Source organism: Syngnathoides biaculeatus, chromosome 12 (genome assembly GCF_019802595.1).
Source record: "Syngnathoides biaculeatus isolate LvHL_M chromosome 12, ASM1980259v1, whole genome shotgun sequence".
NCBI classification, from domain to species: Eukaryota; Metazoa; Chordata; class Actinopteri; order Syngnathiformes; family Syngnathidae; genus Syngnathoides; species Syngnathoides biaculeatus.
Genome location: NC_084651.1, coordinates 18,582,854 through 18,609,919, shown reverse-complemented (window position 1 = coordinate 18,609,919; position 27,066 = coordinate 18,582,854). Strand labels below are relative to the sequence as shown.

General features: G+C 41.7%; 1 protein-coding gene across 4 annotated transcripts in view; it reads left to right on the top strand.

Moving 5' to 3' along the window:
* The window catches only part of srfb (serum response factor b), a 49,295-nt gene extending 23,897 nt beyond the window's left edge, over positions 1 to 25,398 (top strand). Inside the window, exons 3-7 of one of the 4 annotated variants that reach the window (XM_061836443.1) lie at positions 13,125 to 13,365; positions 18,334 to 18,444; positions 21,528 to 21,722; positions 23,751 to 23,827; positions 25,158 to 25,398. In XM_061836443.1, coding sequence (XP_061692427.1) covers positions 13,125 to 13,365; positions 18,334 to 18,444; positions 21,528 to 21,722; positions 23,751 to 23,827; positions 25,158 to 25,259 — 726 coding nt within the window. In that variant the 3' untranslated portion in view covers positions 25,260 to 25,398. Of the gene's footprint in view, positions 1 to 13,124; positions 13,366 to 18,333; positions 18,445 to 21,527; positions 21,723 to 23,750; positions 25,111 to 25,157 lie in introns of those variants that run through there. The other 3 variants (XM_061836444.1, XM_061836445.1, XM_061836441.1) reach the window with 3 other exon arrangements.
* The last annotated feature ends 1,668 nt before the right edge of the window (positions 25,399 to 27,066 follow it).

The following is a 27,066-nucleotide window of genomic DNA, read 5'->3' as shown; positions in this document are numbered from 1 at the left end:
ATGACTGAGCACACTTGTACATTTTTCAAAAGTGTGTGTGTGTGTGTGTGTGTGTGTGTGTGTGTGTGTATATATATATATATATATATATATATATATATATTAAAGGGAAGTGATTATACTATTAGTATTACTAGATCTATATCTCAGATAGTGAGCAATGTGGTCGAGTGTATCAGTACAATGCGACGTAAGAAGTTTGAGATTTAAACGTTAATAGTAATTACTACAGATCAACTTCTTTAACGTTTTGCTGTACGGTGTAGAAATTCTAGGATATATTTTCGTGGATATTCTATATCTATACTATAATATGTATAATGTGGGGAAAAGGACAATTTTAGTTGTCTTTTTACTGAATAGTTCACTGAATTCATTTGTCTTGAGGTAAGATGGCATTTTTTAATGACAAATGTGAATTTGTGCTATCGAGTGATAGGAGCATGGGGCCGGCGTAAAAACTGTGCCAAACAAATATGAGCGTTCATCTAAAGAATCCCATACCGGATCGGTCGTGGCGCGGGTTAACAACACCCGCCCCCGGCACTGCTAACCTGCAGGGCGTCGGTGGAAATTCAGCTACTGTGGGTCGAAGACAAAGAAGAGGAGGAAACCGGATCCAGCGTCAGAAGAAAAAGAGGTATGCACAGAGCCTACAACTGAGTGTAGGGACTTTGAATGTTGGGACTAAGACAGGAAAAGCTCAGGAGTTGGTTGACATGATGATTAGGAGAAAGGTTGATATTCTGTGCATCCAAGAGAGCAGGTGGAAAGGTACTAAGGCTAGAAGTTTGAGAGCAGGGTTTAAATTATTCTACCACAGAGTAGATGGGAAGAGAAATGGAGTAGGGGTTATTTTAAAGGAAGAGCTGGCTAAGAATGTCTTGGAGGTGAAAAGAGTATCAGATCGAGTGATGAGACTAAAATTTGAAATTGAGGGTGTTATGTATATTGTGGTTAGCGGCTATGCCCCACAGGTAGGATGTGACCTAGAGTTGAAAGAGAAATTCTGGAAGGAACTAGATGAAGTAGTTCTGAGCATCCCAGACAGCGAGAGAGTTGTGATTGGTACAGATTTTAATGGACATATTGGTAAAGGAAACAGGGGCGATGAAGAAGTTATGGGTAAGTACGGCATCCAGGAAAGGAACGTTGGGGGACAGATGGTGGTGGACTTTGCAAAAAGGATGGAGATGGCTGTAGTGAACACTTATTTCCAGAAGAGGGAGGAACATATAGTGACCTACAAGAGCGGAGGTAGAACCACGCAGGTAGATTATATTTTGTGCAGACGATGTAATCTGAAGGAGGTTACTGACTGTAAAGTAGTGGTAGGGGAGAGTGTAGCTCGACAGCAAAGGATGTGTAGTATGTAGGATGACTCTGGTGGTGGGTAGGAAGATTAAAAAGACAAAGGTAGAGCAGAGAACCATGTGGTGGAAGCTGAGAAATGAAGAATGTTGTGCGGCCTTCCGGAAAGAGGTGAGACAGGCTCTCGATGGACAACCGAAGCTCCCGGAAGACTGGACGACGACAGCCAATGTGATCAGAGAGACAGGCAGGAGAGTACTTGGTGTGTCATCTGGTAGGAAAGGGGAGAAGGAGACTAGGTGGTGGAACCCCAAAATACAAGGAGTCATACAAGGAAAGAGATTAGCGAAGAAGAAGTGGGATACTGAGAGGACTGAGGAGAGGCGAAAGGAGTACATCGAGATGCGACGTAGGGCAAAGGTAGAGGTGGCAAAGGCTAAACAAGAGGCATATGAAGACATGTACACCAGGTTGGACACGAAAGAAGGAGAAAAGGATCTCTACAGGTTGGCCAGACAGAGGGATAGAGATGGGAAGGATGTGCAGCAGGTCAGGGTGATTAAGGATAGAGATGGAAATGTGTTGACTGGTGCCGGTAGTGTACTAAATAGATGGAAAGAATAATTTGAGAAGTTGATGAATGAAGAAAATGAGAGAGAAGAGTTGAAGAGGCAAGAGTGAAGGACCAGGAAGTGGCAATGATTACCAAGGGGGAAGTCAGAAAGGCATTACAAAGGATGAAAAATGGGAAGGCAGTTGGTCCTGATGACATACCGGTAGAGGTATGGAAGCAATTTGGAGAGATGGCTGTGGAGTTTTTGACCAACTTATTCAACAGAATACTAGCGGGCGAAAAGATGGCTGAAGAATGGAGGAAAAGTGTTATAGTTCCCATTTTTAAGAACAAAGGGGATGTTCAGAGCTGTGGGAGCTATAGAGGAATAAAGTTGATGAGCCACACAATGAAGTTATGGGAAAGAGTAGTGGAGGCTCGACTCAGGACAGAAGTAAGTATCTGCGAGCAACAGTATGGTTTCATGCCTAGAAAGAGTACCACAGATGCATTATTTGCCTTGAGGATGCTCGTGGAAAAGTACAGAAGGTCAGAAGGAACTACATTGTGTCTTTGTGGATCTAGAGAAAGCCTATGACAGAGTACCAAGAGAGGAACTGTGGTACTGCATGCGTAAGTCTGGTGTGGCAGAGAAGTATGTTAAAATAGTACAGGACATGTATGATGGCAGCAGAACAATGGTGAGGTGTGCCTTAGGTGTGTCAGAGGAATTTAAGGTGGAGGTGGGACTGCATCAGGGATCAGCTCTGAGCCCCTTCCTGTTTGCAGTGGTAATGGATAGGCTGAGAGATGAGGTTAGACTGGAATCCCCTTAGACCATGATGTTCGCAGATGATATTGTGATATGCAGTGAAAGCAGGGAGCATGCAGAGGAACAATTAGAAAGATGGAGACATGCACTGGAAAGGAGAGGAATGATGATTAGCCGAAGTCAAACAGAATATATGTGCGTGAATGAGAAAAGTGGAGGGGGAAGGGAGAAGAGATGGCGAGGGTGGTCGACTTCAAATATTTAGGGTCAACAATCCAAAGCAATGGTGAGTGTGGTAAGGAAGTGAAGAAACGGGTCCATGCAGGTTGGAACAGCTGGCGAAAGGTGTCTGGTGTGTTATGTGACAGAAGAGTGTCTGCTAGGATGAAGGGCAAAGTTTATAAAACAGTGGTGAGGCCGGCCATGATGTATGGATTAGAGACGGTGGCACTGAAGAAACAACAGGAAGCAGAAATGGAGGTGGCAGAAATGAAGATGTTCAGGTTCTCGCTCGGAGTGACCAGGTTGGATAGGATTAGAAATGAGCTCGTTAGAGGGACAGCCAAAACTGGATGTTTTGGAGACAAGATCCGAGAGAGCAGACGTCGATGGTTTGGACATGTTCAGAAGGGAGAGAGTGAGTATATTGGTGGTAGGGTGCTGAGGATGGAGCTGCCAGGCAAAAGAGCGAGAGGAAGACCAAAGAGAAGGTTTATGGATGTGGTGAGGGAAGACATGAGGGCAGTTGGGGTTAGAGAGGAAGATGCAGGAGATAGGCTAAGATGGCAAAAGATGACACGCTGTGGCGACCCCTAACGGGACAAGCTGAAAGGAAAAGAGAAGAAGAAGAGTGATAGGAGCATGGGGGGCAAAAAAATCTGGGTGTGGGCCTTGCGGAACTTCTGTCCAATTTTGTTTTTTGGTCAGAACTTAGAAATTTTACTTTCAAATTTTGTCTGAATTCTGTTCACAGATATTGCCAGAATGCACGACAGCCATCCATTTTTTTCAAAAATTTCTTGGGGAGAGGGGATACCCCCGGACCCCTCTAGTACTCACATTTGTATTTTCAGGAATTTTCACGAAACTCCATTTTCATCTCGAAAATGTGCAAGTGTTTTTCATTTTGTGCTATTCCTATGCATAATGCGTACGATTGACTTGACAATTTTGGGGGGGGGGGGGTGGAGGGGAGAAAATGAACATTAGAAGGACAGCCGAAGTTGGATGTTTTGGAGACAAGGTTAGAGAGAGCAGACTTTGCATTGGACATGTTCAGAGGCGAGAGACTGAGTATGTTGGCAGAAGGGTGCTTAGGATGGAGCTGCCAGGCAAAAGAGCGAGAGGAAGACCAAAGAAAAGATTGCTGAATGTTGTGAGGGAGGACATGAGGACAGTGGGTGTTAGAGAGGAGAATGCACGAGCGCATGTGGTGACCCCTAATGGGACAAGCCAAAAGAAGAAGAAGGGGAGAAAATGAACATTATATATGAAAAATGATGGCAATATATATTGTTGGGTCAAACTTTTGGGGTCATAAAACAAATCTTAAACATACAGGCAATCTTCCAAGTGAAATTTTAACATTCTTAAAGTGCCACTGTCATGAAATGCATGATTTTTAGTATGTTATTAATGAAAAACGGCAGCCAATATGGACCCATGTCCATTGCCAATCTCAGCTAAAGGTTACTGTCAAACAAAACGTAAAAAGAATTACATTTTCTATTTAAAGGTCAAGTGTCATGAAATGGATGATTTTTAGTATGTTATTAATGAAAAAAACGTCAGCCAATATGGGCCCATGCGTTTCATCACCACAAAACATGATTTTGACGTATACAGCTTTTTGTAACTCCCGCCATGAAAATCTTCTTGAGGGATTTGTTTTCGAGTAGAGGCAGGAACTGACATAAAGGACACCGGTGCCCCCAAGTGGACTTGTTTTTTTCCATTAGTTTTACCTCCGAGAAGGTAGCTCGTTGTTCCTTCGTGCTAGCCAAAATGCCAGCTCATTGCATTGCTGGACATTGCTTGAACACTCGGGAGGATGGATTTACCCTTCATAAGTTTGCAAGAGACCCGGTTCATCGTGAAAAATGGATTGCGCAGGTGCAGAGGACAAGAGGTTTGTGGGTTCCAAATGACGGGTAGGTGTGTATACAGCTACTAAAAAAAATAATCGTTTGGGGCGGACCACGTCTCTAATCTAGTATAGTCTCTAATAACGTAACAAAAGATCCGTGTACGAAATGTGTCAATGTGCGCGTCGGACGGCATCAGGCTGCTGCGTCGCTACGCCAGCGAAGCGCACGGGCTCACAGATGGCGGCGGCTCTGTAGAACCCTGTCACAATGCAGCACTCAGCCGCGTGCGACGACAACGCAGTAAAGCGCCCCAGCTCGACGGTGTTGTTTATCGCGTACTGCGGCGTCTTTGAACAACCCCCTAAAGCAGCATGGCCCAGCCCTGCCTTACTCAGCCGCTTTCGGTGACAACGCAGTAAAGCGCCCGACTCGACGGTGTTGTTCATCGCGTACTGTGGCGGCTGTGAACAACCCCCTAAAGCAGCATGGCTCGGCTCCGTGATAAGCCAATTTGGCGCCAAAAATGAGCAAGACCGGCCGGCTGCGATGTGCTGCAAAAAAAAAAATAACACACATTTCCACATATTGGAACATGAAGATGAGACACTTGATGGAGTTGATCGCTGGAACTGGACAATCACAAACATTTTACAGGTGACACCAGGACCTCATGCCCCTACTAACTAGCTGCAAAAAAAAAAAAAAAAAAAAAAAAGTAACCCAGGCAACAAAGGCAAGTTTTGAGGCGCCACCTACTGTACCAAACTGTATCTTCTTGAACCATAAAGCCCATGGCGCAATTGTCAAGGAAAAAAATTGGATTGTGCTGCGTGTTGTAGCCATAGTTGTCGCAGGATAATTCAATGAAGAGAAGGGGTACTTCGGAAACAACTTTTCAAGATGGTGATCACGCATCCGTTGCAAATTATATTTGAGAGGCAGCACCCAATGATGGCCCCATTCAATGAACTTCAGTTTAGAAGGGCTGGTGTTTCTTTATACAGTTACATCTGTAACTATTGGCCTGGCTAGATTTTCACTCACTATTTTTGCCGGTCTTGTAATGTCGGGGATCATTGTCATTATCAGTGTGGGAATCGTTAAAGTTAGACTAAATTTTTGTAGGTCGTAACAAGCGTACCCCTCAAATATTGGGATAATTTTTTTTTTAGTGGCCTCTGTTAGCCAGCGAGGGGTTAATTTCTCCTGTGAGGTTCTCGGGTTTCCCTCCAGCTGTCGGTACCCTCAGCTGTTGGCAGTCCTGTCCCCTCCTCTGTCCCCACAGCCAAGACCGCTTACTCTGACAAACGGGCACATGCACACACTGTGGCACAATGGGAGTGAGGGGGTGTGATAAATGCCACGGTCACTGCACTGAATCTCTCCGGGTACACCGCCTCCTCTTTTTCACCTCCTACTTCACTTTTATCATCATCATGGGTTAATAACTACTCATTTGCAGGATTTTACTAGTCACTACTTACACTCAAACTAGATCTTCAGTGCCATTTTTTTTTCCTGGATGCTCAGTAGCAAATGATTGAAGTACTGTTTTAGGTTTTTTTTGGGGGGTCGCTTTTATGTTGGAAAGACATGACAACTGCGAGTGGTTTCGTTAGGCCCCTCCCCTGTTCCAATTTCCCGTTGCTGTTTAACTAACGCTAACTAAAACGGTTAAGGACCTTGAACTGTCAGAGGCCCTCAGGAGAGCCAAGATCTCTAGATGGAGTCCACACGCAGCACACTGTGTGTCTGTGTGTGTTTACGTGTAGTGATTCACAGCAAAACACACATGCGCAGCCATTTGTGTGTCACAAGTGTGAGAAGGCCGACTTTGATTAATTATTAATCTTCTGAGTGCCGTCAAATACAAGCGGGGATATGTTGAGTCATTGCGGTCAGTGAAGCTTTGTGATGATGAAATGAGATGCCCATGTCTGCATCATTCTTATTGGCTGAACAAAAACCTGCTGCAAACTCACTCCGGCTGCTCAGGTTGACACTGCGTGCCGTTTTCTACGTAACCTTGTTTCCATTTGTTAAGCTTGACAGTCCCTTTGTCCTATAGACCACCAAGGCAGCACCTTCAATGGATTGATGGGGGGGGGCATTTGAAGCTAATCCTTCCCTCCAGAGAGTATGACCATGTTTTAGGGTTAAAAGTGGTATTCAGCGAGGAGATTACCCTGAAATATTTTTCTAAGTAAAAGGCAAATAAAGGGAGCGTTAGTGTGGCAAGTTACATTGTAATAAAGTATCAGGCGTGTGCCAACTACAGTAAAATTATCTAATATTCTCTCTCACGAGACCTTTGTTTTCACGAGGCTTTGATGAAGACTTATTAGACTATTTTCACAAAAATAAAAACAGATCCCAGCAATGTTCCCTCAAATTTTTCGTGTGTGAGCAAATGCACTATAGTCCTGAGCAGTCCCTTTGACCAGGATGAGCAACGTCAGATGTGTCATCCATTGAAGTTACACATTTTATTAAAAGAATCAGATTCCAGCATTTACATTCCCATCAGAACACTTTTATTAAGAACAATTTTGTATTTGCTATCGTACAATGAAAATGTCAACAAACGTGTTTTTAACTACAGACTACAGCCAACTATAAATTTGAAAACACACTTTCAAATGAATATATTTTTTCAAATTAACAATCATATCCCCGTCTGTTTTTCTTGGTGTAAAACTGAATTATTGCAGACACAATATTCTTTTGCAGTGCATTACTGACAACTGAATGATACTCCCAAACACTTTATTGGTGAATGTTATTTTGCTCCCTGTATTTAAAATACAGAACTATTTTTTTTGTGCACTGTATTCTGTACTTTCATCCATGCAAATGTAGAACTTTAACATTACTAATTGATTGATTAATTGATCCATTACATTGACTGATAGACTTTGCCATGTGATTGTGAATTTGTTAAACTGACAGCAGAGATGCATTCCTGTCGATGGCTAGCAGCACATTATCTGAGAATTTTTACCGGCTCTGGGTTTGATTTGTTTACCTGTGTCAGCCTGTTCCTTTTCTCTCTCTCTTTGGTGTTTCCCCCAACGAAGTACCGATACCAATTCCCATCTTGATTTACTTACTATTCCAATTACTTTCAGATGACTTGTGCGGAATGGTACACTTGAGTCCAGCTTCCATGTTATCCAGACGTTTTCCTTCCGTAAACTTGCTTACTACTTTGGCTTCACAACACATTTTTCAGACCAGACCTTTCCTGCTCGAAAAAGGGAATCTCATCCGCTTTCACCACTTTTTCTTCGTATTTGCACATACTCCAACAGTCATTGTATCTTAAAGTAAGAGCATTTCTTTTACTATTTTACTTACACCATGAGGGTAAACATAAGTAGCACCACTAGCTCATCTTCGCTCTATGATGCCCAGACCACTTTGGTAACACAACACCAGTGCTGCGCACGAGGACGCCGTCATTTTAAACATCGGTTGACGGGCTGCATAAGTACGTATGTGAATCGGATGGAGCCAGTCACCCCTCACTCATTGAATCACATTGTAATGTATTACAGTGAATAAAATATCATAGAAAATAAAAATAATAAAACAGATTCACACTCTATTCACAAAAGTTGCACTTAAATATTAACCATTAGTCATTAATGCCATAGAGCAAACGTTTTCGATTCATTTGCACTACTTTCCTTTAAAGGTCTGCTGACACGTATGGCATGATTTTTAGTATGTTTTCAATTTAAAAAAAAAAAAAAAAAAAAAAAAGCAGTCGGAATGGACCCATCCGTTTTTTTTTTTTCAACACACATCGTGATGTTTTCGTAAATGGATTTTTGGATCTCCTGCCATGAAAATCCTCTCGAGCCATTCATTTTGGAGAAGAAGCAGGAAGTGACGTTTTTTTCCAGATGCCCACACTGGCGGATTTGTGTGTTTATACTAGTTTTACCTGGTATAAAGGTAGGAAGGTAGCTCTTTGTTCCTTCGTTTTAGCTAAAATGCTGGCTTGTTGTATTGGTGGATATTGCTCGAACACTTGGGAGAATGGATTTGCTCTTCGAGGTTTTCCAAAACACCCGGTTCGTCATGAAAAAATGGATTGCACAGGTGCAAAGGATGAGAGCTTCATCGGTTCCAAATGACAGGTAGGTGTGTGTATAGAGCTATTAAAAAAAAATACAGGGAAGTAAATAATTTTTTTAATACTCTGCTATGTTGCAAGTTCTCCCACTTGGAAATCATGAAGGGGTCTGAAATTTTTATCGTAGGTGCATATCCACTGTGAGAGAGATAATCTGAAAAGAAAAATCCAGAAATCACAATGTATGATTTTTTTTTTTTTTTTTTTTTTTTTTAAACGATTTATTTGTATGATACAGCTTGTTTTTCTCCTTTTCCTTTCGGCTTGTCCCGTTATGGGTCCCCACAGCATGCCATCTTTTTCCATCTAAGCCTATCTCGTGAATCTTCTTCTAACCCCCACTGTCCTCATGTCCTCCCTAACAACATCCATAGACCTTTTCTTTGATCTTCCTCTCGCTCTTTTGCCTAGCACCCACGTGGAGTTGTGCAATTTTGTCTCTGGTCTCTTTGGACAGCTCTTTGGTCTTGGACATGCTACAAGTTTGAGTCTTACTGATTTTTAAAGGCGGACTAATGGGTCTTTGAGAGTCAGAATTCTAGCTGATAGACAGGTGTTAAAATACTTATTTTTCAGCTGTATCACACAAATAAATTGTTAAAAAAAATCATACATTGTGATTTCTGGGTTTTTCTTTTTAGATTCTCTCTCACAGTGGACATGCACAGTCGAGGAAAATTTCAGACCACTCCATGATTTCTAAGTGGGAGAACTTGCAATATAGCAGGGTGTTCAAATACTTATTTTCTTCAGTGTAGTTGGGGTTGGACAACGTAATCCTCTCAGAAGTAACAAAAGATCAGCGACATAATAACTTCATAATGTACGTAAGTCAGTGGTGTTAAATGTGTCGATGTCCGTGGCGTTTCTTGTCATCCCTCGCGGCCATGGTGTTCATTGTCATCGCTCGCCGGTGCCACCGGCAAGCGATGGCAACGTTCGTTGTTGTTTCCGCGGAGGTGGATCGTGTGGCGAGGTGGTTTGGCCACGTGCGGGAGGAGAAAGGAGCTCCCCCCCCCCACCAACCAGTTACCTCGCCCCGCATTGGGGGCTCCCGAGTATGCTACACACTGTCAGACATACTGTCGGGGAGTGTCTTGTTAGTAAGAAGTGATCCGGATATCATCTAAATATAGCTCGAAACGATAGGATTATATTGCCCCGGTCACTTCACTCAATTGTGAGATGTTCTCTTTTTCGTAAAGAGCCTCCGTGTCAGAAGCGGCGTTGGAAAAATCCTAAAATCTCTGTCTCCCATAGCAAGTGGAACAGTGTCTTCTCAATGGCGACTGTCCCAGTGTGACAGCTGTAAATGACGTTGCAGGCAATATGGCTACCACTGGGATATGCAGTGAGACTTCCACAACTTTGCGCATGAATGACACACTCTCCGCTATTTTTTTTTTTGTACAGACATTGAAGTGAATAATATTATATGTAATTTTCAGAACAATATGAATTTTACAATATTTGTAGGGACGTCGGAAGACCTTAAAAATATATAATGTAAACGTTTACATATAAACTGTGAGGGTCCATAATTGCAAGCTGCACCTTTCTTTAATTGTAGCAGGGAATGTTTTCCATACCTGCTCCAAACCCAACACATTATTATTTCAAACTCATCTTACAACATTACCCTTAAAAAATGGCTTCTAGATATAATTTTGAAAGACAAAAAAAGCACCCCCAAAGCCTCTTCTTAGGAGGAATTGGTCACGATTTACCAATATGAGTAGTGTTCACTGCCACTGTACGGCACTCATTTCTCAAATTTTTGTTCAGAAGTCAAGCCAAAAAAATTGGCCGCATGATGGCTCCTAAGCCAAGGTACCACTAGTCCAATGGCAACAAGGTGGTGCCAAAGCATCAGCAATCTAATAGAAATGTAGGACTACTATACTGTCTACAGTAATAGACATCGTGTGGCATTTTCGGGTGTTTCCGAACGAACACAAAAACGTTTTTCAAAAAATAATGTAATATAGGTTGCTGCAAAAATCTATGAATAGGTGGATTTGTGAGTAGGGAACTGTGACTAGTCAAGGGACCACACCACTGTATTTACAATCACGTTGCTTCTCCATTTTCCTGATGTATTCTCATTCGGCCATTGCAAATCACTGGAAACTAGCTTATTTCGTTTAGGCTGGTCCAATTTTCCGCCCTTGTCTTGTTGTGCAGCCCACTCCGCAAAACATCCTGCTGTGCTCATCAATGGAGCCTCACATTAGCATACAGTGTGTTCACACATCATTCAATCATACGTTTCTGTGCGCATTTGCACCTTTTGTAAGGATGTTAGATTGGCCATGGTTGTCATGGTAACTCAACACATTTTTCTTCAGTTTGTTTGAATGCAGCTGAACTTGTTTATTTGACTGGATGAGTGACTAATGTCCAATGTATTTAAAGGACACGTGACAAACTGTCCCGTAATAACCCGATTCATCCAGGATACCAATTCCATAGACCCAACATCACTAATGACAACTTTGCAATTTTGCCCAGCAAAAGACGGAACTTGTAGTTGTACATGTGGATGCAATTAGAGGGGTTCCAGGCCATCTTATTTTCTGTTCCTTGTTTGTGTCACGTCTGGTTCATGTCGACTGTTCATTGATCCATGAAAATACTGTGCTTACTTTCAAACCTCCCTCTCACTTCCTATCATGAATCCAACTGTTTTTGGGAGGAAAAGCCCCATTAATGGTGTTATTGTAGTTCCCCACAAGCAAAAGTCTGGTGTGACCACGAATGTGTGGAGAAGCTGGACAAAAATGCAACCTATATTTCTGTTCTGTTCAAGGTCGCAGGGAAACTTGAGCCTATCCCATCTGACTTAGGTCAAGGGTTCCAGTCTAGGATTCCTAACCCTAACCCTACACCCTGGACTGTTTTCCCGATTACGCTTGTATGCAGTATGGCAGGTTTTGGCCAATATGCTCTCTATTCCCATCTTCAACTTCAACTTTTAATGTTCACATTTAACACTTTGATTTATTTGTTTCTCTGGTCTGGGCCAAAGTAGAAACAAATTATGCATTTGTTTGTGCTGGCATCCTTAAATTCAACACACTAAATGTTGCCCACAAAGCAGTACTAACCTTTTGGGCTTCTTTTTCTTTAATGTACAGTAGCTCTACATTGAATTTTTTTTTCTAAGTTATGAGCAGTGATTTATTTATTTATTTATTTATTTATTTTTTTGCCTTGTGTTTTAATTGGAGATTTACATTATAAAAGGGAGCTTCAGATAGTGAACTGCGTTCAGAAAAAAAGGAAAGCCACGGTCGCTGATGGACTTTCTGCCATTTATTGAACAGAACAAAAAGTAGAATACAAAATGGGAACACTCTGGCAGAACTGCTGAAAGGCTGCAACTTACATGCAGACGCTCACACAAACTAATGCAATGCAACCAACTAAGCGAATCTGACTCCAGCTCCTGACATCACTCACAAGGCCACACTCTTGACACATACAACATTACATTGGATGGTGTTGTTGTGACTTTGAGCTGATTCCAAATTTGTGCAATAATTACATTTTATAAAAGTAGTTAATATCTCAAAATTATTATTGTTTTGCACTTTTAGTCCATTAAAACACATGAACTGTTTTGGGTGGAGGCTTGAATGGGTTAATGGCATTCGCACCAAGAGTTATAATAAAGTGACAAACTGACACTATTTTTGGACACATTATTCAGTTTCGATTGTCTGCTTTATCTATCTGATATCTGTTATATCAGGGTCTGTGTTATCGAGATTCCACTGTGTATGCAAGAATATGCTTGGTTCTTAAAAGTGATTATTTTTAGCCACTGGCATGTCTTGAATAGCTTGTAAAATGTATTAATAAAAAAACATGCCACGATCACACACAAACAAATGCAACATGCATTGCACGTCCTTTCTTCTGTCTTTTCAAAGGTGGTCCGTGTCTTGGATCTGTACATTTACACTCTAGCTGAAGTGAATTAATCAACAGCCTAATGTGACCTACCACCTCAAACAGTCTGGCTCCAGATATGTGATAAAGTTCATATTTTCTCATATGAACCATACAATCTCACAGCTCACTCTTCAAAATAAAAAATGTTTTCACCAAGCAAAGTGTAAAAAGGAGTACATATTGTATGAACTCAGTCATGAAGGCTATGTACATTAAAACTCTTCAAGATTTCCTTTTCTAAATTTCATTTCCTTTGACAGAGCCCAAAGATGATTTACTCTTATTTTCTGTGTATTCTCCCAGGATACGTTGAAACCGACGTTCACAGTAGCCAGCCTACCAGGTGGTACCAGCAGCGCCCAGGCCACAGTGCCCACCACCTCCACCAGCATGCAGGTGAGCAGCGGGCCCAACTTTCCCATCACCAACTACCTGGCGCCCGTTTCTGCCAGCACCAGCGTCAGCGCCAACGGAACTGTCCTGAAGACTACCGGCGCCTCCACGGGGGTGATGCAGCTGCCCGGTGGCTTCACTTTCATGCCGGGTATGTCGAAGAGTTGTGTTCTTCGTGTTTCCTTGATTTGCATGATATTGTCGCTCAGACGCACACTGACGTGTTTGGCCATGTGACTGTGTGGTCCGTGGGTAGCTGATTAGAATTTTAATGGAACCTTGCCAACATCTTGGGCGTCATCTCAGGACAGTCGTGCTACACTTGCCAGCCCGTTTACATCATGGTTTTTCAAAGCTAGTCACACATACTCACAGCCTTTGATTTCCACTCTCATACAGGAATAATTAGGTAAGGGGGGCACAATAGATCTGGCAATGAGGGCTGCCAAACAAGGCCTGTAATTAGTCATGAATATTCAATCACGGATCCTGGTTTGTGATGACATGAAGCAGACTTGGTGAAACTGCTGCTTTTGTGGCTCTGGACTAGCTGTAACCTTTCCCATCAAAACCCACGGTAGGACTTTTTGACCACACATTGATTTGGGCATCTGAATTGGCAGTGATTATTTTGGACATTTCCATTTTTTTGTTGGCTGCACGAGGGAAAAACTCGGACGACACATTAAGGCACCTTTAATGGTCTCCTTTTCAACCGAGCAGTCCAGACTAGGTCAGTTTGGTACAATACACAGATGTCTTTGTTTCACTAGTCAAGTTTTAAAGGGTATTGACGGGCTATTTGCAACCCTTCACTTGGAGCAAGAGTCACAGTGGTATGGAAGCAAAAGCAGGGGTTCTCAAACGGTTCAGTTCCAAGGGACCCATTACTTTTCCAAGGACCCTCTCATAATCCTAGCAAGAGTTCAACATAGCTACCATGTGAACCTTTAAATGCCATTTGAATTATTTGTTTTTGGAAAGTTGCTAGCTAAAGATTGATGACCAATTTAATAGAATAAACTTAACCAAACGAAATGAGATTTATGTGTCCTCACTAGCTAGAAATTGTGCATGCATCCAGGCATGTCTGATCATGTCATCCACCCAGTTGCTTATCCTCACAAGGGTCACAATCCTGAACTGGTCTGCCACCCAGAAGTAGTATAGATGGAGACAGACAACAGTCACACTCACAATCAATCTTACGGGAAATTTGGAGTCTCCAATGAATGTGTGTTTTTGGGATGTGGGAGGAAACCAGAGTGCCTGGAGAAAACCAATGCAGGCATGGGGAGAACATGCAAACTCCACACAGGCGGGGCTGGGATTAGAACCCCGGTCCTCAGAACTGTGAGCCCAACACTCTAATCAGTTGCCCCACCATACCATCGGAAGCAAGAGTAATTGCTTGTAATTGTTTGTTTCATTGGCTTTATTTGCAAATGTGGGTATGTACTTTTTTCAAATGATAAAAGATAATTTATTACAAATTATTTTTTAAAGCCCCAAAATACATTTCGAAGACCCCTGTTGTTCAGGACCCTAGTTTAAGAACCTCTGGTGTAAAGTGTGGGGGAATTGTTAGAATGATCTACTGAGAATTGAGGAATACGCATGAAAAAAAAAAAAAGTTAACTGTACTGTTTAAGGCCCTATTTATTTCATTATATATTTTGTCAGTGACAATTTTAATTCATGACTTCACTTTTGTCAGTACCGAAACATGTAGTTCATGCGTCAATATTAATCATATCCTCTCCATTATGTCGTGAGCGCTGCCTCTTCCAGTATGTCACTTGTCAGTTTTTTGGTCACAGCTGAGCAGTCACATGACGCCCACTGTATCCCTTTGACTAACAGTGCAGTAACAGCCATGCTCCTCCTGTTCCTTCTTCAGTCTCTCTGCTTCTTCCTCTTCCTCCAATCTTCCCTTCCATGACCACCAACACCCCCGCACCCCTTCCAATATCAGCTCTGTGCCACCTGTTGGCAGCCCCATGTGGAACAACACACCCGACCTCAGCACCTGTCTGCTGAGCATGTGACTAAATGTGAGGGTGCTACACATATGGACAAAAGATGACATTTGCATAAAACAAACACCGATTGTTGGTCACTCGGACAAATCATGCAAACGAGGACGAGAGAGTACAAATCGTTTTTTTTTTTTTTTTTGCTACATAATGCAACACATTGTTTGAATCATATTCTATAAAATATCTTGTTTAATGTACTCTGTCTTTGTCTCCGGTCAGAAGTTGTGTAAAAAAAAAAAAACAACACTAATGAGATCCAATCATCTATAAAATTCTGCCCTCATAATAATAATGCTCAGCTTTTAAAGACAGTCAGAGACATACGGAATACATTTAACAATTTATTGTAGAAGTGTAGAAATGTGCTGCATCAGCACAGCCACCACAGAGAATAATTTAATAGTAGTCCTTGCATTATTAATATTTTGGCATAATTGCTCTATTAGGGCAAATTCCATATTGGTATTATTACTGTTTTACCTGGGTCATATAAATTAGAGAAATAAAAAAAATACATGCAAAGACGTGCATGGGTCGTGTCAGATTCCGCAACCTATCTGACAGTCGTCACGCTGTGGGTGTGCGTGCGCGTGTGTGTGCGCGTGCACATGTGTATGTCCTGACAGTCACAGTTAAAACACCAAAAGGGTGTGAAAGTAGAACTGAACCTTGCAAGCAACATGAAGTTGCTTTTATAGGTTGTTGTAGCTGATGCTTTGAGACTTTTTATTACACCACAGCCAACAAATTAAATGGCCCAGACCAGCTCGCACCCATGCCTAACAGCTCAATGGTTCATTATGCATGCAATACAACATAGAAGCTTACTTGACTCCTAAAGCATATTGGCTTGGTGCACATAAGATGTACTTTTCCCCTTGTGATTTGTATTTGTTACCCTACTATTTGTGAGGGATAAGGACAGAGTCCTGCCTCAAATAGCGAAAATCAGTGAGTAATTGACACACCCATTAAAAATAAAAAAGTGAGTTGGCTATGGATGCCACAAAATAGTGTGAAGGTGCTCCTTTTTTTTTTTTTTTTAAATTAAGTTCCTTAATTCACTTCAACATTGTTCCTTTGTATTAAGATGCTGGCAGAAGCATTATCTTTGTCCAAATGAAGCCTTCAACTCATTTTGAAATAGTGCATCGGCACCAAGATGCCCCAAGTTGGGCATAAAGGTAATAATGCTCGAATGGAATTAATGACCGAGTACAAAAGTGCCAAATAGCAAAAACCAAATGTCTAAATAATGCATCGTAAATATGTGAGGGTTCGTCATACGTTCTTGCATATGCATTTTCCTTCATCACATCACAATTACAGTGATCCAAAAAAATCTTTAGTCATCCACCAATGGTTCAAGTACTCCCACTTAAAAAGAGGCCCATAATTTTCATCAAAGGTATACCTCACCTATGAAGGCCAAATGAGAAAAGAAAATCCTTTCTGATTTTTAAATAATTTATCAGCAAATTATGGTGGAAAATTAGTATTTGGTGAAGAACAAAAGTTTGTTCATTCTTTCCTTTACATGGACCAGTCCTCCTGGTCTCTTTGCTGAAAAACAGTCCCAAAGCATGATGTTTGGATACAACTCGGGATTCATTCTCTTCCAAACATGACAAGTTCAGTTTTTAGCAAAAAGTTATATTTTGGTTTCATCTGACCTCATAACATCCCCCCACACTTCTTCTGGATTATCCCAATGCTCTATAGCAAATTCTAATGGGCCTGGATATGTACTGTCTTAAGCGGGGGGGGGGGGGGGGGGGGTACATCTGGCACTGCAGGATTTGAGTCCCTGGCACTGTCTTGTGTTACTGATGGTAGCCTTTGTTACTTTGGTCCCAGCTTTCTTCAGGTCATTCATTATGTACCCACATGTGGTTGTGATATTTATGCTCACCGATCTGATCGAGGGAGATTATTAGTGGTCTTGTATGTCTTCCATTTTCAAATTATTGCTCCCATAGTTGATTTCTTCACACATAGCTGCTTACCTTTTGCAGATTGAGTCTTCCCAGCCTGGTACAGGTCTACAATTTAGTTTCTGTCCTTTGACAACTCTATGGTCAGACTGGAGTTTAGAGTGTGACTGTCTGAGGTTGTGAACAGTTGTCTTTTCTCGTGATAACTAGTTCAAACAGGTGCCGTTAATACAGGTAACAAGTGGAAAAAGGAGGAGACTCTTCTAGAGGAGGTTAGAGGTCAGCGAGAGCCAAAAGTCTTGCTTGTTTATATGTGACCAAATACTTATTTTCCACCATAATTTGCTCCTAAATGATTTAAACATCAGACAATGTGATTTTTGTTTTTTATGATGAAAATTACAGGCTTCTCTCATCTTTTCAAGTGAGAGACCTTCCACAATTAGTGGGTGACGAAATACTTTTTTTGTCACTGTAGAGGCATATGACATATTCTCTAAGTGTGTGTGTGTGTGTGTGTGTATATATATATATATATATATATATATATTTTTTTTTTTTTTTTTTTTTAATTTATTATTTTTTTTTATATATAATTATTTCTTCTGTGGGGTGATTGGGGACTGCTGCTTTCCGATCTCACCTCGACTTGCTTTTTTCCCTCTGTTAAGAATTTTTTTTCCACACAGCACCTTCTTCTCACATTCAGACCTTTGCCACTCTGTTGTATGTGCGTGTCTGGGTACGTGTGGTTGCGTGGACGTACCCCCCCTCACCCACCTTTTAGCAGGCACTCCCCTCCCCCCCGGCACACCTACCATTCCTCTGAGCCAGCTGCAGCAGCACTCCCTGACCCTCCAGGGGCAACATGGTCAGACTCTGACCGCGGCCCCTCAGCCTCAGCAGGGCCAGCAGGCTGTCTTCCGCTTTCCTGCTGCTGTCTCCCTCACAGGTGATCTGCTCTGGCCTGCCACCAATGCTTCTACTACTACTACTACTACTACTTCTGCTGCACTAACTTACTGAATGGCTCACAGTCAAACACCGAAATACACATGGCTTCAACTAACAAACGGCTATGGTTAGCTAAGCTCTTCACAGTTGGGTGACTTCCTGTGTGTGTACATGTGTACGTTTTGTCTCCAGGAGCAGGTGTCTCTCAGCAGCTCCAGGCCATTCAGGTACACCCCAACACTCAGTCCATCTCCAACAGTGAGAGCAGCCCCGAGATGTCCCACACGGCTACAAACTCCACAGGTATATCTTGAGTTCTCCATAAATACAGCTTCCACCACCCGACAAGTGTGGGTGGCAAGTTAAATGGGTGTTGAAAATAGGTCCCGCTGTGTAGATGGCAGTAGATTAGGGGTGTGCAAACTTTTGTACCTCGGGGCCACATTTCATTTTTGAATCTACAGAACGGTTAGGTTATTCTTATATGAGGTTAAAAAAAGAAGATAAAATGTGCATGATAAATATGTGAAGGAATTCATTTTAATGTCTACATTTGTCTACATTTGCAGTGTTTAGACTGTATTCAATTGTAATCAGTTAACCGAATCTCATAAAATAATTATATAAAATTGTTGTATTTGGAAGAATGTATTTTGCTTTTTTTGTTAAATGAATGTTACTATTTGATTCAATAAATTAAAAAGTGTTTAAGAGGAAAACAGCTAAATGTCACAAATATCGCAACATTGGAAAATACTACGTGGGCCGTATTTAAGAACTGTGTGAGTGTATGTTCAGTAATTTTAATATTTTCAAATGTTACCAGCCAAAAGACTCCAAGATTTACAGTTTTTATTGTAAAGAGTCTCTAATCCTTGATTCTTGGGGTAGAGTATAAATTATACTCTATTTTTAAGCCCTCCAGAGGACAGGTCTGTTCCACAAAAATGAACGGACCACAAAACCTGACTGCTTCACTGCAGAACCAATGCCAAGCTATGGCTTTCATCACCATGACGACCAGGGGTAGAGCTAGGAGGCTGATTAAGTGGCTTCTACTTGCAGAAGTGGAGGGGGACAACAGAAGGATTTTTGCTTGTGGCATCAGTACTACATACACTTATCAGTCTGTGTATCATCATGTATGTAGTGCATCGTGTAACAGAACTACATCCCCCCCCCCACTGTGTTGACAGTTTCTCTCAGCACCCAAATACTCTTGTATGTATCGCTCATTAACGCTAACGCTAATCTGTGCCTTCAAGAAAACGTAACGCAGGGCTATTTACTTTTCATCTCAGACATGATACAGTTCCAAACAGTCTGGCTGAGGATCGAAAGTGGCGACGGAGGACTGAGAAAGTCAGTGTGGGTGGTTATGTAAATTATGCAAATTAGCCAAAAATGTCACAATTTGCTAAATCTAGAGCGACGATACACATTTTCAGAAATGGGCAGATAAAAGACTTGCGTGGTTGTTGAATCTCACACTTGATGGGTGAGCGACCAATCTGGAGACGCAACTGCAAGGCATGTAAAAGCGCTTAAAAAGCCATTTTGCCCAATACGTTCACCTTATCATCACATTCATTGATGATATTGTCAATCTAATGCTTTTTGTAAGGACAATCTTCACTCTTGAGCTGAAAATGAGTACAAGTACAGTGTGTGAAAGTTCAGTATAAATTTGTGCACATTTACTCTAATAACTCAAATTAGAAATGTGCTCCTCCCTCTGACCCAAATGTACAGCGCTATAAAAAATGTTTTACCATAAAATTGACAGAAACAGAAATTATGAAGATGTCAGGAATTGATTTTTAACAAACAATAATTAAAAAGCACCAAAGACGGATTACTGCTTGATGATCAGCATTTCCTCTAAACAATGATCCCTCACATTTTTTGTATGTCCGAGCAAACACACTAAAGCCCCTGAGCGGTCCACTCTGACTTGACCACAATATCAGACGTGTCAACCATTGAAGTTACAAAAGAAATATGGAGACAAATATGTACTGGTACTTTTAAACCTGTCAAGCCAATGTCAGTACGTCGTGGCTTCCCCCAGTGTTTTACTGTATGTTCCCCCAATGTGTTCAGGACAATGAAAGCTTTCCTTTCTAAACACTTGGAAAACCCTTGGTCTAACTCCAATGTTTCAAAGGTGCCCTAAAAAGGGTTAAACTTGAAGTTAAAACCACACCTTTCAAAAGGTTTAGATATTTTAGTTTTTCCAAAAGAGTCCAAGTGTGTTATTGTCAGGCATAGGACTTGGGTTTTGGATCCGTTCTTTTCTTAATCACAAAAATACTGTGAATAAGGTGCCATCCGAAATGATCCACTCTGTAACATCAGCAATTCGTACTATTCTGACTTTTGATGATGCACAAAATGCTGGCCGTCCTCCATTGTGGTCTCGTTTGGTTTTCTTTGGCTGGTTCCAACTGCGTGGCACAGATATGATGGCGCACTGTTTACATACTGAATCTGACGCCGATGAGCCACATGATGGTTGACGTCGTCACATTTGTGCTCTGCTAAAGCACTAAGGCAAAGTTTAGGAGCACCGTATCACTATGTGCAAAGGTGGCTTTAGTTAGGTCTAAATGTTGCAGGATTACTTTTACATTGTGGTGGCACGGTGTATTAGTGGTAAAGTGCGTCTGCATCACAGTTCTGAGTTAGCAGTTCAAATCTCGGCAATGGCCTTCCAGTGCTAGAATTTATTTGCATGTTCTCCCTGTTCTTGTCCGTTTTTGTTTTCGTTCTTGGAACTCTGGCTCCCTCCCACCTCCCCAAAACACGCATGAGTCAAATCAGAGCTGGGCAAAGTATGTCCCCCGGGCCTCATACAGTCTGTTTTGTTCTTTAATTTAATGTATCAAGAGTCCTGTGAGATTTGTCACGTTCATTTTTCTAAATTGTTTGACTAAAATTGGTCAGCGCTAATGTGTTTTTTTTTTTTTTTTTACACACAATAGTTTTTTTTTGTAAAATAGTGAATATACAATCAAAATGTATGAGTACAATCAATTTTACCAAAAAAAAAATTGTTTTGTCAATAATGAATATAATTTTAACTCCCAAAAATGCAAATACTTTACACTTTAGTTGTGTATATATCTATAATTTTTTTTTTCAACTTACAAATAACCACTCTTTAAATACAAGTAATGGCCTTGAGCACAGAAGTTAGCCCACCCCGGCTGTAAATTGTCCATCGCTGTGACTGTGTTTGATTTTTATTTATTTGTGATGTACCCTTCTATTGGCTGGCTTCCGCTCACACTGGACTGGAATGAGGATTTTTTTTTTTTCAAATTAAAGATAAACGCCACCTGCTGGCGTCCACCTGCACACTCACGCTGTCCTCTGACTTTCAGCGACAGTGAGTCTCCCGGCAACCATCGTCACCTCGACGGTGCCGTCGTCTGTGGCGGGTCACATGATGTACCCCAGTCCCCACACGGTGATGTACGCCTCCACACCCACTCTGGCCGACGGGGGGCTGGCCGTGCTCAACGCCTTCCAGGGCACGTCGGCCATGCAGGTGTCACACGCGCAAGCCCACGACGCAGGTAACACACACAAAAAAGTTATCATTATAATACTAAGGGCCATGTTCCAGTATGCTCCTTATTCTCACTAGTAAGACCTTTCAATGCACTAGTGAATATCTGAGTCGTAACAATTTTTTTTCACTACTGTATGCCATCTCTGCACGCTAGCAAAATGATTTGGGTGGATTAGAAGAACACCTGCTGTACATGTTACTGATGAGGGAAGACTGCACTCTAGTTGACATATGCAGGTTACTAGTACAACTAAAGAAGCAGTCAAAGTACTGTAAACCAGAACTCTATAAGGTCAGCAGTACTAGTAGGTATTAGTGGCACTGGCACGCAGTTATCAACTAGTAACATGGAGTTGGCCTACTAGAATGTCAAAATTGTCCTAGTCATAAAGACAAAGTACGTGACTTCAGCATTTATTCAATATCCAGCTTAAGGTTCATGTACTACTACACTGATACTCAGTGAGGCAAAAGAATCACCGAATTAAATGATCAAACTGCATCATTTTAAGTGGCTTAAACTTTTTTAATTCCTTTTTGTATGTACAGTTATACTGTATTTAATTTTTTGTGGTGGTGGTACTTGGACTAAAATGTTTGAGAACCACTGTACCATTACATGCTCTTTGTCCTGACTGGAGGACAAAGCAACACACTAGTAAAAAGATTTCTCCTTGACATTTTTGGACACGATAAGGACAACTTTGGCATAACTGCTGGTTAATAATTTGGTGCTACTACTATAGTAGGATCCATGAGGCTACTCGTGCTTGGCACATGCCTATTAATTGTTCCAAGTAGTTTTCTAAAATGTTTTTTTAAAAACGTATTTTGATTTAACTAATTTGCCTAAAGTGATGTTAGTAGTGGGGAACAACAAGGAAAAACACGAGTCCGTGACCCTTGCGGTGTATAGAGCTCGTGCACCTACATGACCGAAGTCACGTGACTGGCCATATTGACAATCTAGCGAAGCATTCTTCAATGCTAAGTCGGTTGGAGACGGCACGAAAATATGTCTTATAGCACGATGCCCAGAGTTTTGTCCGATACCGTTAAACATTTAGAAGGTGACGTGGAAAAATGAGACACTTGGCATAAAGGACCCATATTTAATGCCGAAGTTGATATTTTTGCCGATAAGAAATTGGACTATTAACCTGCTTCCGCTTGTCTTGGGCAACTGGATCTACATATAGATATGGTGAGTAAGTCGTCGAGATTTACACGGAAGAGTTTGAAAGCGTAGAAAAGTCTGGACACATACAAGTACTTCGTTGCTGGGTCTGTTCTCAATCAAGAATAAATCGCATTCATCAACTATGATTGAGGAAAGCGAGTCGGCTCCTCCCTATGTACATGAAGCGTGTTTCGGCCACACATTAAACTTCGGTAAAACTCTGTGTGACCCACGGTTTATTTTCTTTTTTTAAATACGCATTGGACTCATTTGAGAACAATGCATATTTAAAAAAAAAAAAAAAAAAAAAAAGTCAGTCAGAGAGGTTTACCGAAGTTTAACGTGTGGCCGCAACGCGCTTCCGTGTATGTTGGAGACGACTCCCTGTCTTTTTTTATTGTGTTTTTTTGAATACGCATTGTTCTCAAATGAGCCAACTTGGCATTATAAATACTTCTTGGGAATTTGAGATTGAGAAGAATAATTCCTACCTGAAAGGAAGCGATCGCAACACGGTCGTGTGTATTCCATTGGGCACCATCCATCACGTTTAATTGACAAAATCCATCGATCTTTTCTGGTCCTTTCAGATGGTATTCTATATAGAATGACCTATTTCAATATCTATCTCGTCTGTTGTGACAACCTATAGCACAACAAGTCTCGGGCATTGTGAATATTCTGCTCCGGTTCAATGTCCCCCACCCACACTGTCGAGCAGCTCTTTTTGACCGGCAATATGCCCCCTTGAAAATGGTGACGTCACGTGGACGAGCTCTATATCAGCAATACAGAGTACACCTTTCCCGAGACGCGAGCACGACCACTGAAGGCTTTTCCTCTTCCTCCCAGCCTCTGTCCCGCAGGTGTTCCTCACGGCTCCCCCCGGCACAGTGCAGATCCCGGTCTCCGCGGTGCAGCTTCACCCAGTACGGCAAGATCTGCATTTCACAAGTGAAACTCCGCTATTCCCTCTGCAACCAGCATGTCACATGACCTCGCCCCCACACGCTAACAGCGCACCGATTGTGCCCGTCACTTGCCGCCGTCGCCTCGCGGGAATGTGGAGTCGCCGCTGGTGTCTTGCAGCAAAACGTCACACCCGCGCTAGGCTAAACACACAAAGCTTGTTTATTCAGCGCATGCACTTGTTTGTCAGTGCGTCTGAACGGGCAGCACCTGGATGAGTGGTTAGCATATCTGCCTCACAGTCGTCAGCTTCTGGGTTTGTTAAATATGCGGAATCCCGAATCCTTCCTGTGGAGAGTTTGCATGTTCTCCAGGTACTCGGACTTCCTTGTTTATTCCAAAAATGTGCACGCTAGGTTGGCTGAATGCTTTCAATCGTCCAGAAGCGGCTATGTGGGAATGGGTCTTCGTCTGTCTGTGCCCTGCGATAGGCTGGCGACCAGTTCAGGTCGACTGATGGATTTTTCGAAACTGAAATGATTTTAGTAAATGGCTGCAATATAACAAAGGGTGAAACGTTGGAAGGGGTCTGAATGCTTTCCATACCCACTGTGCACACATTTATTCTGCATGCATGAAATTCGTATTGCCATATGCAACAAGCCTGTCGCACTTTACAAGCAGTACAACACTATAAGCTATCTGATACCAGGAGCTTCAATGATCATTCTGGAACCGTAAAAAGATAATCCTGCTCACTTTCATTAGTTTTATTACCGTAATCTAATGGTTGTGGCTGTCATTTGTGTTTGTTGTGGTTTCTAACTGTACTATAACTACATATACAGGAAACTCAAACTTTGTATTCATGTATTTACATCTGTATCAGGCAGGCCTATGCAAAGTATGTCCTGGGGGGCCGCGTATAGCACATTAATTGAATAATGATTTATAACTAATACTGTTTAAGCTTGTATATTTTAGAAAATTTGTTAAAATGGTGAGTGATTCAATCCATAAAAAATGTGAATCATTAATTACAAGAAATGAGTTTGCACATTTTGTACACCATTTCTTTTAACCTCAACCAGGAATGACCTGGTCCATCCTTCAGATCTTTTCTTTTAATACTAAATGGCTATTACTGCATCACTACAATGCAAAACCAAAATATATGAAACATTGGGATGTTTTTTAATTTTTTCATTTTACAAAGTGTGAGTAACGGCTCTCGGCACACTGCCATCAGGTTGTGCACGCGTACCTAATGCAGTGTCTGGTTAGTGAGTGAGCTGCTGGCCCCCCACCGGTTAACACCCCATCCCCCACCCCCACGTGTTTGTGTTCCAGATGGTGATTGGTCCACAGTCGAGCGGCAGTAGCAGCACTAACCTGACCGAGCTGCAGGTGGTCAACTTGGACGCGGCGGCGCAAAACTCCAAAACTGACTGAGCCGACCGAGCTAGAGCGTCTTTGTCTTTATTTATTGATGCCTTCCTTCCTTCCTTCATCAAACTTCTCAATGTGACCTTACGTACAACACACACAATCAAGGGCCTGTGAGTTTGTGTGTGTGTGTGTGTGTGTGTGTGTGTGTTGTGTGTGTGTGTGTGTGTGTGTGTGTGTGTGTGTGTGTGTGTGTGTGGTGTGTGTGTGTGTTGTGTGTGTGTGTGTGTGTGTGTTGTGTGTGTGTGTTGACCCTTTTACGATATGTTTTGCTATATATAAATATATATATATTCGCAAATGCATAGGAAGTATATCACTACACGTTTTCAGAATTCTATTTTGTCGTAAAATGGTATTTTTGTGTGCGTGTGCCTTTTTTTGTTTGTTTTTGAAGATCCAATTGCAAGAACACTCAGTTGGGTGTCACAAAGTGTCACACCCGCCAAAGATGTTTTTCTGAATGTACGCACACACACACACACACATCTGTGTGTGTAAATGGAGAATTAAGAGTTTTGCTCATGTATATAGTTTTTTTTTTTTTTTTTTTTTTAAAGACCACTTGCATTTTTTTGGCCTGTTATAGTTTTGTGTAATGGCATGTCATTTTTTTTTTTTTTATGTTGTGGTTTTGTATGTCCATGATAATGGGACAAAGAAGTGAATATGTAAGAGTATACTGTACGGGAAATATTTTAATAGGCTCTTATGCTGTCACGAGTTGGACGATTGCGTCACAAACAAACAAACAAACAAGCAGCTGGAGGTCATCTTTGTGACGTGGAGTTTCGGCTCTGATGTGTGGACATTCATAGGAATTACATGGTGCTGAAGCACCCTTGGATTGGAGAATGTGGACAATCCTTTGTAGTGATCACTGATGCACATTGTCCAGTGGAACCTCCAAGGTTGAACGACATCCACAAGAGGCTGGTTGACAAAGTTATCATTTCAAAATGTTTATGAGCACAGCAACCTCACAGTTGGTGTTCGAATCTGGGGACCGGGCTTTTTGTATGGTGTTTGCAAGTTCTGTGTTTACTCATATTGACACCCCAAACCCCACTATAGACAAAAAAAAAACTGTATTAGGCACATCTGATTAATTGAAGACCTGTCTCAATTGCCTTTAGGACTGAATGTGAGTGAACGGTTGTCTTTGTGTCCTATGATGAGCTGGCGACCAGTCTGTGGTGTACCCCCCTCTCACCCTAAAATCAGACGGGATCATCTCCAGCTCGCACACTACCCCAAAGGACATGCGCTATACAACGTGCATGATGCAAAACGTTGCCACTGTAAAACTTTTAGGTGGACAGGCTTGCAACATTTCAATATCCCGAATTGTCATCCAAGCATATTGATAAATTAACTGCTCACCATTTGAAGATTGCAAGGTAACTCCAAAGAAACACTAAACATTGATTGACATCTTTCTAGTAATTTCTACGATATGTACTGTAAATTGGTGGTGACATTTAATTTGATGTCATGCAAAATTAAATTACATAATCCCAGGGGTTTTTTTTCCCTACAAACTTGTAATTGAACACCAAATTTGGAGAGGTTGAACTTTGGAGGGTCCACTCTTCCTAAGGGTCAGTATTGCTCATTATGTTTCCTCAACACATCTGCATTATTTTGTCCAAAATGTGACGTCACAACACAAGCAGCTGCAAAGTATGCTGCCTGATTTACTGGCCGTTCAAATTCATGAGAGGAAGCCAGCCTCAAGATTGCAATTAAATATTTCTTTCATTCTCAGCAAAGCTGTCGTGGTCATTTTCACTAGCCTTTCACCACCGGTAGG